The sequence below is a fragment of the Nannospalax galili genome, unplaced genomic scaffold (genome assembly GCF_000622305.1).
Source record: "Nannospalax galili isolate Female #2095 unplaced genomic scaffold, S.galili_v1.0 scaffold199, whole genome shotgun sequence".
NCBI lineage: Eukaryota > Metazoa > Chordata > Mammalia > Rodentia > Spalacidae > Nannospalax > Nannospalax galili.
Genome location: NW_008343559.1, coordinates 2,587,996 through 2,603,730, shown reverse-complemented (window position 1 = coordinate 2,603,730; position 15,735 = coordinate 2,587,996). Strand labels below are relative to the sequence as shown.

The 15,735-nt window shown below is 44.8% G+C and overlaps 1 protein-coding gene across 1 annotated transcript in view; it reads right to left on the bottom strand.

The window, feature by feature from the left end:
* Cacna1c (calcium voltage-gated channel subunit alpha1 C) overlaps positions 1-15,735 on the bottom strand; it is a 617,044-nt gene that overhangs the window by 92,435 nt on the left and 508,874 nt on the right. The window contains 6 exon segments of the mRNA XM_017799802.2: positions 4,212-4,299; positions 7,141-7,247; positions 11,117-11,176; positions 11,318-11,377; positions 12,570-12,699; positions 13,071-13,203. Coding sequence (XP_017655291.1) covers positions 4,212-4,299; positions 7,141-7,247; positions 11,117-11,176; positions 11,318-11,377; positions 12,570-12,699; positions 13,071-13,203 — 578 coding nt within the window.

The following is a 15,735-nucleotide window of genomic DNA, read 5'->3' as shown; positions in this document are numbered from 1 at the left end:
ACTTTTTTTTTTAACATCCTTACTTCAAAGGTAAACAAATGCATCAAGAGTAAAGGAAACAAAAGTATCAGATTTTATTCTGCTTTTGGTTGCCTAGAGGACCCTAATGAAAATTGTTTTTTTTTTTTTTAAACAAAGCCAGTTTCTTAGTGTTTGTTATGGCAAAACTTAGTTTAAAATTTGTTAAGAGGCTGGAGCACTGGCTCAGAGGATAAAGGCACTTGCTGTGCAAGCCAGGCAACCTGAGCTTGATTTCCAGCACCTTCATAAAAGTGGAAGGCCAGAAGGGACTCTACACACTTGTTCTCTGACCTCCACACACACACTATGACACAGGGTCCCCAAAAATGTAGGACTATTAACATGTTTTGCTTGTATTTATAATTGTTAGGTATTTAAGGCACAATATGCATGTTTTATGGGTTTTCCTTTGCTATACAGTTATTTTATTAAGAAATATTTCCTAAATTTTGTAAAAAAAAAAATTAAAGATAGATTGGGGCTGGAGAGATAGGTCAGCAGTTAAGAGCACCGGCTGCTCTTTCAGAGGACCAGGGTTCAATTTCTAGCACCCACATGGCAGCCAACAGCCATCAGTAATTTCAGTTTCAGGGGATCTGATGCTCTCTTCTGGCCTCCACAGGTATTGCATGCACATGGTGCACTTACATATATGAAAGCAAAACACTCATACACATACAATAAAAATAAATAAATAAGCAGGGCGTGGTGGCGCATGCCTTTAATCCCAGCACTTGGGAGGCAGAGGCAGGTGGCTCTCTATGAGTTCAAGGCCGGCCTGGTCTACATAGTGAGTTCCAGGATAGCTGGGGCTACAGGGGATCTCTGTGAGTTCAAGGCCAGCCTGGTCTACATAGTGAGTTCCAGGACAGCTGGGGCTACAGGGAGACTCTGTCTCAAAAAAGACAACAACAAAAATTGGTAGTTAAATTTCATCTAAATGATAAAAATGCCAAATTTGTATGTCTTCCCATGTGGTAAAGCCTTCACTTGCTGGATGGTCACTACCTTAACAGTAGGAAAAATTCTATTTAAAAGAGTTTGTCCTGCTTGGGGCATCTCTGTAGCTGCCATGTGAGTGCTGGGATTCAAACCTGGGTCTTCTGCAAGAACAGTCAGTGTTCTTAACCATTGAGCCATCTCTCCAGCCCCCAAAGTTATTTTATTCGACAAATATTTAAATCTGTTTGCAAAAGTTGACTTATTGTACAAAACTCCATGTGCTTACGGGCTTCAGTCCTCTAGACTGGTGAGTAAATAAACAAATGACAGAAGATATCAAAAAGGAAAGCTTTTTGCCTCCTTAGCCTGCAATAGTCTCATTAGCTCTTCAAAATTGAAGATTGACTCCTTTTGGAAAACACCCATTATCTCTTCATAAAAACGTGTTGGGTTGCTTATTAAAAATTAAGTAAAAGGGGCTGGAGTAATGGGTATAGGGTATCTGATAGTGTAGACCAGATTCAAAATTAATATCCGTATTTGTCAATTATTATCTATTATTTGTCAGTAATAAGCAAATGGATAGTATTATAAAGTGATTTCCATTAGATTCCATTCTGTTTACAAAATTAGAAGACTAAGTCAGTCCCACAAAACTTATAAATCCTGATTTCTGACAAACCTGACCCCTATCAGTGAGTTTCAGGCCAGCTGTTCCAGGCCAGATGGGGCTACAAGGAGACCCTGTCTCAAAAAGACCAAAAAAAAAAAGAAAGAAAAGAAAAAAGAAAATTCTATACAGAAGGCATGAAGAATGAGGACAGGGAAAAGGACAGTGTGTTTGGCAATCATGAGGTCATGGAAACCTTTAAGAGATCAATTTTAATTTAGTGAACAAGTCAGACTATAAAAGCTTCAGGGTGGAGTAAAGGGTGAGAAAGGAAAAGGAACAAATACAGAATACAATTTTTGTAGGGGCTATGATAACAACAGTGAATATTTACTTCACACTGTGCTAGGTTCCATTCTAAATGCTTTACATATTAGCATATTGTTCTGATCCTCAGAACAATCTGTAATAGGTATCATCATTTTATCCATTTACAGTTGATAAACAGTAAGGAGCCAGAATCACAAACATATACATAAGACTACATTGCAAATAAATGGGATAGTAAAGAATACAATAATATTGAGTGAAAGATTAGGAGTTGGGGGAGGAGATGGGGAGATGGCTCAGTGGTTAAGAGCACTGACTGCTCTTGTAGAGGACCTGGGTTCGATTCCCAGCACCCACATGGCGGCCACGAACCATCCTTAACTCCAGTTCCAGAGGAATATGATGCCCTCTTCTGACCTTTGTGACACTGCATGACACGGGTGCACTCACATACATGCAGGCAATACACTTATACACATAAAAAAAAACCCACAGAAATTTATAAAAAGTTTAAACAGGGGTGTCCTGCATGGACAAGGAGCAGAAAGAATGTACGAGGCGGAGGGTGGGAATGCATGCTTGGGAAAGGCTGGCATCTTGACATGTCATGGCTGTTACATGAATTCACAACAGCTGTGGTTACCCTCACAAGACCTTCTCAAGATCAAGGGAGTTAAAAATTCCAGTCTGGGGCTAGAGAGATGACTCTTGCAGAGGACTCAGGTTCAATTCCCAGTACCCACATGGCAGGTAACAACTGTCTGTTCCAGGGGATCTGATGCCCTCTTCTGACCTCTGTGGGCATTGCATGAAATGGGTGCACTTACACACATGCAGGCAATGCACTCATATACATAAAATAAACATAATAAATAAAATATTGCTTAAAATTCCAGTCTAGAAGGGGAAGGGACTCCTGATGTCCCACTCCTGGCTGAGGAGCTCTTGGCAGTTGATGGCAGCTGAGGGAGGGGAAGTCACTTTTCTTGGGGTGAGTCACCATTGGTAAATTGCCCATGCCCCAGTGGGTGACCACACACACACACATGTGCAGCACGTGGGTGGCACGAGATGGGCTTCGTAGGTTACTAAAAATGAAAATGACGTGAAGTTGGGAGGGAGATGTGTTGTGGAGTGGGGGATGGGCATGACCAAAATACTTTGTATACATGTGTGAAATTTTCCAAAGACAATTGTCACCATGTTGAAAAGTGGTATTTGCAGATGAATGGAACATGAAAATGTGGTACATATATACAATGGAACATTTCCAAACCACGAAGAAAAATGTAATGACATTTGTAGGAGCATGGACTGGAAAACTCTGCATGTGAGGTAACCCATGCTCAGAAAGACAATTATGGCATGCTCTTTCCATGTGCACCCTAGCTTCTAATTATTAAATGTGCATATCTAGTGGGAGTAAAGTCCAGGAAATTGGAGGGGGGATAATAGAGGGGAGGATAATAGGGCATATGAGGTATGAAAGTGGAAGGGGGTCCTGAGGGCAAAACGATGCAGGAGGGAAGTGGAGCAGGGTGTAATGGGGGAGAGTGGGGAGGAGAAGAGAATCAATGAGAGCGAAGAAGGTATGAAATTGCCACAAGGAGAAAGCCTCTTACTTTGTAAGCTAATTACAATAATAAATAAATACATACATGTATTTCTGTACATATTCCTTTGATAAGGGATAAAAGAAAGACCAAATTTATTGACTGTTAACTCAAAAATTGTCTTTCCCTTGCCTTACTCCTGTCTTCTTTGGAATCTTAGCTAAGTGGAAAAGTGCTGTGTGCCCTGTGACATCTGTCTGTTGAACCAGGTTTAAGAGAAAAATGAAGGAAATTCAGTTGCCCCAAAGATCGCTCTTAGGAGCCAGCCCTGTAAATGTCCCTACTACCTACTAGCTCTGTTCAATCCTATATAAACTCCAGCTCCTGGCAAGGGATGGTCAATACTTTCCTTAGCATCTTGGCCCCTCTGTCTATAGAGAATAAATATAATTCTTTGCTTATACTATTTTGGTGCAAATCTTTGCTCTCTAGGACCCCAGCTCCAGTGTCCACTGCAGCATCAGGCATAATGGGACTGAATCATCACCAGGGGACAGTGTTTCTGTGGGGACCCACCCTTTGAAAAGCTTTGCTTAGGAACTCCGGTTTTGAGGTTTTGAGTGACTCCAACAGGGTAGATACTTGTCCTGACTACCTCCAGGGCTCTTCCTCACCTCAGCGCACTTTCTACCCACCAGTAGGCTAGTTAATGTTTACTGGGTTGAAGGCTGCCCACCCAGACACTCTCTTTTCACCTTTAGCCCCTTGGCTCTGTTGATGGCCCTGAGGGGCCTGAGGACTCGAAGCACTTATAAGATCTTCACAACGTTGATCACACTGGACCTGGGAGAAAAGAGGGCAGGTGGTAGGTAAGCTCCCATCCTTGTGTTGCAGCAGGAAACGACATGGTGAGATGGTGTCCTGGCAGACTGGCCTTAGGCAAACTCAAGAAAACACAGTGTTTGCCTTGGGGACTGTTCCCTTCTTTCTCCCACCTCTAAGGACCTGGGGCTTCTATGTGACTCTGGGACTTTCCTGATGGTAAATACACAAGAAGAGAGGTGGGGGTACAGCTTATGGCAAAGACTTGACAACATGCGTTCTTTTTGTTGTTGTTGTTGTTTTTTTTTTTTTTTTTTTTTTTTAATCTGGGCAGGTGGACCAAGAGGCATAAAAAGCCAGTCAGCACAGTCATTAGCAATACAGTATGTGACTCAGTTTATCTAGTGTCAAAGGACAGAGAGTGCAAACAAGTCACACTTGAATTCAGACTCCACTGCTGCTACTAGCCCACCAAACTACGCAGGGCACATTTCTTAATTTTCTGTGCCCTGGTTTCTTCATCTGAAAAATGAGGCAGTAATTAGCTCAAGAGGATGTTCCAGGGATTAAAGGAGAATTGACAGCATGGAGTAGCCACAGCTTGGCACATGGGACAAATGCAGTAATGCAGCTCTCACTGTCTGGCCTGACAAAGACATCACTCTACTAAACATTGAATGATTGATTACACTGATGGTGGGACTTCAGGTCTTGTGGTTGGAAGGGTGGGGGAGGGTTTGGAGTATTTCTAAACTCAATTCCCAAGTCATCACCCACTATAGGTATATGTCAGTTTTATCATGGTTCATGACATGCTAGACTTCCAAGAAACAGCCATGTCTATACACATGGAATGCCAAGGGCAAGCCAGAACTGTGAGCCTTGGGCTATGGCTACTTCCTGGTGGAAAAGAAGCAGGGAGGGCAGGTCCCCCACAGGCCCTTCAGTAAGACAGCTGTAGGATTTCCACCCGTCTAGCCCAAGTGGAGCTCATTAATTGCACACAGTTGAGTGGCTACACTGAAGTATATCGTGACCCCAGCTACTATGTGATTGAAGTATCTATGCCAACACTGGACAGGAGGCCTCAAACCTGCCTCAGAACCTAAAAAGGGTCTGATGCGTCAGCAAGTGCTGATTTTATTCTTTGTATGTCAGGAGGGAGTTAGAATGAAAACCCAATTTCTCCGGTTCATGGATCTTTATTCCAAAAGATACAAAGGACAGTCCTATCTGTCAGGGCATCTCTTCCCACAGCACCTCTGGGAGGCAGGCAGACTGCATTCAATCACAATAGAAGGGATTTAAAGGGCAGATGGGGCAAAATAGACTAAAAGGAGGAATTGTTGGTTCAAAGTGAAACAGTGCTGGGGTAGGAAGTTAGACCTCTAGCCTCCCAGAGAGAAATTCGGGGGAAATAGTTGATGATCACAGAAAAGGGTCTAATTTTCATCGTCCCCATATTATCCCAGAAGCTGACCACAAACAAGCCTTGGGATGGGAGATCCAAGACCCCTGAGATGCAAGCCTTTCTCCATCATTGGTATAACCTTGAATAAGTCTCCTAATGCTCTGAATATCAAATTTAATAACAATGTTTCTCCTGCCTCCTGTGTGTGTGTGTGTGTGTGTGTGTTTGTGTGTGGGAAATAGTTGATGATCACAGAAAAGGGCCTAATTTTCATGGTCCCCATATTATCCCAGAAGCTGACCACAAACAAGCCTTGGGATGGGAGACCCAAGACCCCTGAGATGCAAGCCTTTCTCCATCATTGGTATAACCTTGAATAAGTCTCCTAATGCTCTGAATATCAAATTTTATAACATTTCTCCTGCCTCCTCTGTGTGTGTGTTTGTGTGTGTGTATGTGTGTGTACACCATGGAAGGATGTGTATGTTTGAAAGTGCTTTGGAAATCAAAGTGTAAGATTAACAAGCTTAGCTGTTAGAATGTGTAGAAACTCAGAATCACATTCCTTTTAAACCTGAGCAAGTATTACAGGGTAATGGGCTGGAGAGTGTTTACAAATCATACTGTGCCCTAGTCCAGTGGAATAAAAAACTCCAGGGGTGGGATCCAGGCAAACACCATTCTTTTAAAGTCATCCAGCAAGTTGCTCTGTGCAGCTAAGATTGAGAAACAATAGGTTTTCAATCTCTTTCCCCATGCCTATCATTTTCCTTTCCAATACATATGTACACATGACATGCGTATACACATACCAGGTGCTTTAACTGAAGATAGAGATGAGAGACAGGGAGAGGGGCTGGGCTAATAGGTCATGGTAGGTCATGGCAATGGCAGGTTTTGGAGGCTGTAGGGCAGCCAAGGGCCCTAAGCATACAATGGAGGGAAACTTGGGAAGATATTGCAGATACCTGTTTATAATAGGGTTTTAATCTGCCACGACAAAAATCCAGGCATTTAAACACATCCCTGTGGATGAATATGCCCAAAAGCATCACATCATGGAGGACATGAATTCAAGAAATTAAGAGATGCCTGGTGGTGTAGGCTCCTAGGTACTTGGGAGGCTAAAGCAGGAAGATCATAAGTTCAAGGCCAGCCCTGGCAACTTAGGGAGAACATATCTCAAAGAAAAAAGGCTTCAGTTATTACTTAGTGGTAGAGCACTGTTTGGTCCCTGGGTTCAATCTCAAGTACTGTAAAGAAGAGGAGGAGAAGGAGAAAGAGGAAGAAGAATCAAAACTACCATGGTGTGCAGTGTGAGACCCCATCCCACTCTAATCACAGTCACAGTGTAGTAGTCCACCAAGAAGGTCCTCCGGGGGTTGGTTATCCCATTTGACACCCATTCCTAGCTGATCGCCCCCTTCCTGAGGTGAGGGAGATGAACTCACTGGATGCCAAAAGAGATGAGGGACACGCTGACCACCAGCAGGTCCAGGATGTTGAAGTAATTTCGGCAGAAAGAGCCCTTGTGCAGGAAAGCCCCATAAGCAGTCATCTGTAGGGAGGTGGAGAAACATGAATAAGTGAGCTGCCCAAGCTCCAGAGACCACACACAGACACCATGCTTTCCTGCTACAGCATCAGCATCCCTTGGAAGGAGCCCAAGCACTGTCTAGGGGCAACAGAAAGAAACGAAAGTAACAGTGCCAAGAAGCTCTATAGGCATTCACTCAGCCACCGAAGAACTTCCCCAGCTCAGGACATCAAGTGGTTCCCACAGGCAAGACCAGGCCCAAATTTTTAACCCAAAGCCATTTCAAACTGGACCCACCATGTTTCTCTAATGTTCCACTGTCCCTCATCCCAAGGCCAAAATGGATCTAGCCCTGCAGGGCTTTTTGCTGCTGCTGCATAGCTGTGTTTCCACTATGTACATGTGTCCTAACTTCCTCTCCACATCTTTGTACCCCTACCCCCAGAGGGTCAGCTAAACACTAGGTAGTGAAGGAAGGATGAGGCATGCCCAGAATGGTGATCCACCATCCTAGTTGGCTTTACCACTGAAAAGTCTCATACCCTAAGAAAAGCTCTGTCTTAGGCAAACTGCTTAGCTTCACTTAGAGGCCCAGTGAGTTCCATCAATAACTCTGACATTAGCATTTCTCTATTCTCCGGCCTCAATGGTGCTCAGAATCTGACAGATGTTTAAGTTAAATGCTATTGTCTGACTTCTAGATTACATCTGAGGTCCTTTAAAGAGTAAGAGCTATGTTCAGAGGGGTGATGTGGTACAATGGTCAGGAACACAGGCTTTGAAGCCAGACAGCCTGGGCTCAAATCTCAGTCCTACCATACATATTTCATGTGCTTAACTTCCCTGTACCTCACCTTCCTCATCTGAAAACAGGAATAATGACAATATGTACCCTGAAGGTCATGAGCCGTGATGGATTAATTATATATAAAGCACTCAGACTGTGTTCCTGCACATGGTAAGCTCCACATATGTGTCTCTTTCACTACAATGCCCACAAAAACTTGGATTTGAATTCTGCCCTCTTCTTGTATTAAGGAAGTTGTCTTTATAAAGTCTGAGTGATGGTTCCTGCGTTTGTGAGGGTCAGACAAGAAAACAAAGTACTGTCCTCTGAAAACTTTAAAATGCAGACCATGAAGGATGATTACTGCTAAAGGATTTGGCTAACATTGCCTCTTAAGGGGCTTCTAGGAAGTTGTGCACTATGCATGTTTACCACTTTGCTGACTGCAGTAGAGAGCATGGACACTCTCAGAATGAGGCTACAAAAAGTCACATGCCATGAAGCATCAGCCCACGAAAAAAATTTGGAACTGATGGTTGAGAGGCCAAGAGCAGCTTCCTGGTTATCCGGGGTCCAGTTTTTCTCTTTGGACTGAGAGTGTGCCCAGGTGGTATACTCAAAGAGCAATACAAAAGCAAATGGGGAAATTGACGAAAATAGCTCTTATGACCTAATTCCTTCCATTTATCTCCTGCAGCAGGAGATCACAGGGGACTTAGCAACCTGTGTTCTGCAACAGTTTTTAGAAGTAGGGAGATTATATAAAAGGTTATGGGGGTGGGATATGGCTACAGATCTCTCCTAAAGACTGTGACCTGGAAGGCTCACTGCCCTATGTCTCCATGAAGACCTGGACCCCAGAAGGTAGAACCGAGTGGCTTCCACTGTTCACACTCACCAAGAGCCCTCTGGACCAAGGGAAATGTCACGCCCTCTCTCTAGACACTTGTTTCAGGCTCAGAGAAGGTTATTCCTCCTTGTTCCTGAGCTGGATCTTTTGGACCTCTTAATGACTCTAAAAGAACCCTCTGCATGGCGGAAAGAACACTTCTGAGACAGCGGGACAGTGTGGCTCAGAGGATATTCCTGTCCCTTGACTTTGGGCTTGTTTAGTCAAGAGACTTGAGAAACAGACTAGCCTTTATAAAAGTGTAGGTATGTTGATGGGAGCAGTGGACACGTACCAAAAGGCCCTGCTTCTGGAAAATTTTAGGCCATTTCCCAAGAAAGGCCTGGGACTAGGCATCTCTATGTGGAAAAAGGAAAGGAATAAGGCATGGGCTCTCAAGCCTTTTGAGCTAGAGGGGAAGCTGACTTCCCCCATCCAGCTCCAGGCAATCATGTTTCCGAGGCATGTCTCTAGCTACGAACCATCTTCTCACTTTTGTCTTTTCTGTGGTTGATTTGGATTCTGCTTTCCTTCTATGGAATAGTCCTTTCCATCATTCAGGTCAGCCAGTGTGGTCCTACCTTATTCTTTTAAGGGCAAACAGCCCCAGGCCCTTCAACAGTCCCTTCTAGTAACAGGCCCCTGGGTACCATCATTATTACAAGCTTTGGCATAATACAGGGTCTCCTAGCTGGGCAGACAAATCCTACAGGAAGGAGTGTGGAAAGTGGACTGAAGATGGGGGGTTGGGGTATCAGAAGCACAGTGAGCAATAAAAGAGACTGGAAAAGGAAGAAGGAAGAAGTAGGGGAAGGCTTTGCCATGAAAACACTTGCAGAGACTTTCATTTCCGCTTGCATGGCAATCTTAAAGGAGAAAGCACCATTGAAATCCTCAAGGGAAGCACTACATGGATCCTGAGAATTTAGCCTCAGAGCTTTTCTTGTCCTGGGAAAGATCTTCCAGTGCTTCTGTGCCTCCCTGAGTCTGGGGTGCAGCAGAAAAGTGGTCATGGAAAATGGTTCCTTTCCAGCAAGGTGTTTGAATGCAGGCTCTGAGGCCCGCTTCCCTACCAGGATCTGGGGCCTGGCAGATCTACTTGCTCGGAGAGGGAAAGGAAAATCTGAGCCACACAGTTGGTGAGCAAGGGAAGCTAAGGGTCTGCACAGCTGAGCCTCTGAGATACAAGGGCATCTTGGGAGGCATATAGGAACAGCCCAACTTGAGTTGTATTTGGATGTGACAAATGCTATGCCTACTAAAAGGCTAGACATGGTATGGGAGTTTCGTCAGGAAAAGAAAGGTCTTCAGCAGGTGCTGCTGTATACTCAGAGTGGACATCAGCTCATCTCAGCCCCAAGCACGGGCTGAAGAGAGGCCCGGCTTCTTGGGAGGGGGCATCCCAGGCAAGTGTTCCAGGAAGATGCTCAAGCTGAAGCCTATGCTGAGAGACCATGTCTCTTCTGTTCAGGGCAAGGGAAAAGTCTACCCCTTGCTCAGAGAGAAGCTAACAGTACCCAGTGTCTCAGAACTCACATCCTGCATCCCAGGTAGACCAGCAAGACCACACTTTGGCTTATAGGTGACATACACTGACCAAATTGTATAGAAGACCACTCTCACCGGAGCAGCAGGTTACCAAGGGGTGAGAAACAATCTCTAGTCTGCTGTATGATTCAGGTGTGATGCTGACTCCCAAACCGGCTTCGGGCCCACTGTTACTATTATACGGCACCAACTTCAGCTTAGCTCTGATGTTTGCCTTAGTATTGAGGAAGGTGTTGATGACAGACCTCCAAAGAGAGGGGTTAAAGTGACTCCTTCATGCTCCAGAGCTCTTGCCCTTCTAGAGTTTGTATGGCATTTTCTTTTGGCAGCAGGCGGGACACAGAATTTCAAGTACAGCTCAACCACCAATTGACTGGAGAAAGTACATGTATGCAGGGCACTACAGACAGTCACCATGATCAGTCAGTGATGGGACAGCACCCATGGTGACGCACCTAGTGTATGAGTCTTCTACGCCTAGAGCTGCTTCTAAGTGGGTACAAGGGAGGGGTGTGGTGGGATAGTTTATCCTGGCTTATGAGCCTGGGCAAAGTGACAGCATGAAGGGAGGGCACAAGAGTCAAGAGAGTGAACAAAACTTCTAGAAGAGTCAGCTAGACAGCAGAGACACAGAGAGACAGAGACACATTGCTCAGGGGGCATTACCTTAAGGATAATTTCTAATGTAAAGATACTAGTGAAGACATAGTCTGCATTGCCTAGGATCTGAAAAATAAGCAGAATTGGATTAGTGGCTCTGAGAGTGCACCCAACACCAACAGGAGCATGTGTGTTAGCAACAAGACAGACAGCAGCAGAGAGCTAGGACTGGCAGAAAGAGGAAGAGAGGGAGATGGGGGGCTTTACCTTCAGAGCAATTTCAATGGTGAAAATGGTAGTGAAAACAATGTCAAAATAAAACAGAATCTGCAAAACAAAAAGAAACAGGATGGGAAGGGTTGGGGAAGGGTGACAGGCAGGATACCGGGAAAGGTCAGTGGATGTTCACCAGAAAAGGAATAGCACTTCAAAACAGGATGCATCCCCCCATACACCATGGGAGCCTTTCCACGTGGACACATGAAGAGAGAGGAAAGACTTGCAACATGAGTGCCCAGTAAGGGCTAGCACGGGTGTCTCAGTGGCTCTGTATGGATTCTGCAGACAGGTGGGTGGGGGGAGCTTCTGGGGTAGGCCAAGCAGGAACTGGGTCTAAGCAGCGTCTGTTTGGATGCTTCTCTCATCAACCCAGTTTACTTAGAAACCCAAAGCAGACCACTGGGATGTTGCTCAAGAGAACAGAGAATGGCTTTGTTTTCATAGGACCACTCAAAATGCTTAGCTCTCACATTGGTGTGACATTGTATGTTGGAGAAAATTTATACTGCTGTCATGGCCTTGGACCCTGGGCAGGAAGGCCTCCAGGTCAGCCCAGGTTGAGGAAAGGTCATAGGATGTAATATTCGACTTCATCTTGAGGCATGGACCAGGACTGGGGCTGCTCCTGCTGACCTCAGCAGGACAGCCTGGACCAGGCAGTCTCCCAGTGTTGAGCGCTTTGTTTAGAGCATGAATTCAGAGCACTGGTTCTTTTCTTCATTCCTGCCTGGTTGAGACTTAATAAAGCTCTGGGGTTTTGAGGTATAGCAATCCTTATTTTAGTATTTGATGTTTTCCAGAGCCTTGGGTAGCTCCAAACAGATATCACGTATCAAGGATTACTAAGGTTCTTTTCATGTGAGGTCAGTCTTACCATTGACACCTAATGGCCAATGCTCCTTCCTGATTGGAGGATGTGGGAGCAGGGCAGGAAAATCAGTGGCCTTGTTACTGAGTTACAGGCACCTTGAGCTTCCTGGGGAACATCCACAGGCAACAAGATGCCTGACCACTGTCAATTATTAAACTCATCAGTTGCATTTGGGTACATGCTCACTTGCTTAGGGTTCTGAGATGAGTTTTCTACCAAAGCCCTAATCTCTTAGAGAAGTGTTCACCATGCGCTGAGTATGAGATTCAGAACAGGGCTCCAGACTGAACAATGAAGCCAGTAGCAGCAGCTGTGGGCCTGTCCCATTCCCACAAGGATGGGGTGCAGAGAACAAAAGAGAGTGCATACATGGTTCCTGAAGGAGGTGTGCTGGACGGGGTCCTCAGCAGCCAGAGAGATGCTGCTGAGCAAAATGAAGAAGAGGATCAGGTTGGTGAAGATCGTGTCATTGACAATGCGGTGGCACTGGAGGCGAAACCTATGTGGGAAGGGAGGGGGAAAGACATGTCAGGAAAGACAGAGGGTACTCCTGGGTCCCAGGAGCCCTTCCCCACAGTCCTTCTAGTAGAAAGAATGAAGTTTATGTTTTCTTGAGTTACACAGACTTAGTAAATTATCAAAGGTAAGCACTGGAAGGCTAGGAATAGTTTACACATTCAAAACCTAGAGTGGAAAATTAACAGCAGATCATTTGATTTACAATCCAGTACTTTCATAGTCTCCTATGTCTTCACACTAGCTGTGGGCAACTGGGAACATCCAGGCTTCCCAGGTAGCTAAGATACATGCATGTGCTAACTTCGGATGGAGGAGGGGTAGAGCTCCTCCTCTCTCCCCGCTCTCGCGCACCTGTTGTTGGGGCTAAAGATGAAAAATGCACTGGCTTCAGGCATGGGCACTGCCTTTTCCTTAAGGTGCAGCTCAGACAGGGGCCGAGGGCGTGGCCCCACAGGCATCTCAGGCTCCTCCTCATCCTCTTCTCCTGTAAGATAAAAGCCCCAGTCTCAGAAATCCACCATTCACTCTCACCATCTCTCCTTCCAGAAACCTTCCTATTGTGGGACCAAGACATCACTGGTATCTCTGAGCTATAGGATGTGAATCCAGGCAGGCATTCTGCCCTGTTCCACTGGGGCTACCAGAGGACAAAGTCTGTTAGAGACAGACATTGCTGGAAGTATACAGTACTAGGGGCTGTAAGTAGGATGAGCAATATGTTCCACTTTGCCAAAACTATTCTGGTTTTCAAACTGAGAATCCCACATTCCAGGGAATCCCTCAGGACTGAGAAAACCGAGATAATTCATTGTCTGGTTGAAAGGTGCTGGAGGATGGGATGGGGCAAGCCCAGGCATTGCCAGGTGTACCTGTCCATCTTAGCCGCAGATGGGAAAAGGGACTGGCTTAGTTGTGGAGTGCCTTATAGTCAATCCTATTCTTGAAACTTCCATGAATTAAAAGAATGAACTTACTATTGCTATATAGCTAAAGTCACATGGCCCAAACTGCCCTCTCGATCTTTATTTTTGTATCTATAGACAAATGCTACTCTCAGCTTTAAGCAGAGAAGCTTATAGTCGCAATGAAAGACAGTAAATGCAGAGACTCACGGCTGCTGTAGGTGTTAAGTGACAGTTGAGTGCCCATCCCTAAATAGGATGCTCATAACACTCCTCTAAGACTCAGGGGATATCGCAGAAGAGAGACAGAAAGACTATAAGAGCCAGAAGACAGGAAGAAGGGCTGTGAAATGCTATCTTCTGGGCATGAAAGCCAGTGCAAGCAAGATCCCACAGTGGATGAGGTTGCCTCTACTGCACTTGCATGAAAGTAGGCTTATCATTAGTTTATCATAGACTGTGGAGGGGCTCATGGGGCTTGAGCCCTCCCTGCTGATATGTGGATAGTGAGGGAGGTCAGTCATTGCCATCAGTGGTATACCCATGGGTGAGCCTGCCCGGCTGCAATGGACAGCTCAAACTCATGGTCACAAAGACAGCACTGATTAAACTCAGTGGGTCCCCAAACAAAATTCATGAATGTGAAAAGAAGCCTCTTAGGGGAAAGTGGGGGAGGGTTTAACAGGGGTGGGAGGGAGCCAGGAGAGGGTGGGAGTGAAAGTAGCCATTCAATATATATGTGTATAAAACTGTCAAAGAACACAGTCAATAAAAATTCATTTTAAAAACTTAACAAATTATACTTAAAACCCCCAAATTTCCCAGAAAAAGGGTGCTGCAGGGAGCATCCTTATCCACAGGGAGCACCCTTTATCCACTCTCCTGAGTACCTGGGCTTCAGGGAGTGACCTTCCCATCCTCCTGCCTCCACCTTTCAAGTGCTGGGATTATAGGCATGTATTACTATTCCTGGATTATGTGTTGCTAGGAATTGAACCTGGTGCTTCATTTTGGTAGGCAAGCATTCTACTAACTGAGCTGCATTCCCAGAACCCTTAGTTTTGACAATTAAACTTCCATGCTTTTATAAGGAATGGCGCTACATACTCCCACCCGCAACCTCTGAAATCGTGAGTCAAAGCAAACTTTCCATCCTTACAAATTCACTACCTCTTTATCAAAGTAATGAAAAATTGACTAAAACAAAATTTAAAGAGGTGAAGACAAGCACCTACAGGAGGTTAGAGAAGGTCCCCCATGACTAGGGGAAGGACAAGTTGAAAACAAAAAACAAAACAAACAACAACAAACTGTAAAGAATCCTGGGGATTCAGTACAGTGTGGGAACAACTTTTATATTCCAAAGGATAAACACCTCAGGAATCCTCAAGGCCGATGGATGGCCACATGCTGGGTCAATAGGGAGAGACCGTGATGATGGTCCATCGTGGTGACATGTATTAGTTAGTCCTTTTTCCCTAGATGCTTCCACTTCGGTTTTATTAGAGCAACAAAGAAAAGCCAAGATTCTGTATTCTATTTAGAACAATACAATTTGAGATCATTGTCACACATGTAAACGATCTGCCATCTCCTTGCCATGCACAACAGACAGGTTCAAGCCAGGCTACAGCTGTGTGTACGTGTGAAAAAACTCCCCAACTCAGACCTGCCCCCACTGTGTGCAGGGGCTTCATCCTTCAGGCCACGCCAGCTTTTCAGGGCCTTTCTGGGCTTTTTAGGACTCTGAGGCGAGCACTCTCTTACTGTCATTTTATTTAAACTTCAAAAACACACACAGGAGCAGAGACACTTGTAGAGTGATTCTCTGTAGCTGCTTCAACATCTATTGACATTTGCCCGATCTATTTTCTCTTTATCTCCTCTGCCCTCATTTTTGGGAGATTGTTGAAATATTTTTAAAGCAACTTCTAACTATTTCAGATTCTAGCCATAAACACTGTAGCATTTCGGGAAAGGTATTACCATATTATCATACCAACATGATTAACAAAATCTACTCAAAACCATTTAGTTCCTAGTTTGTATTAAATCTTTTCCCAATTATCTCAAAAATGTCATTTTAAAATAGAGTTCCAGTTACAGGGGATCCG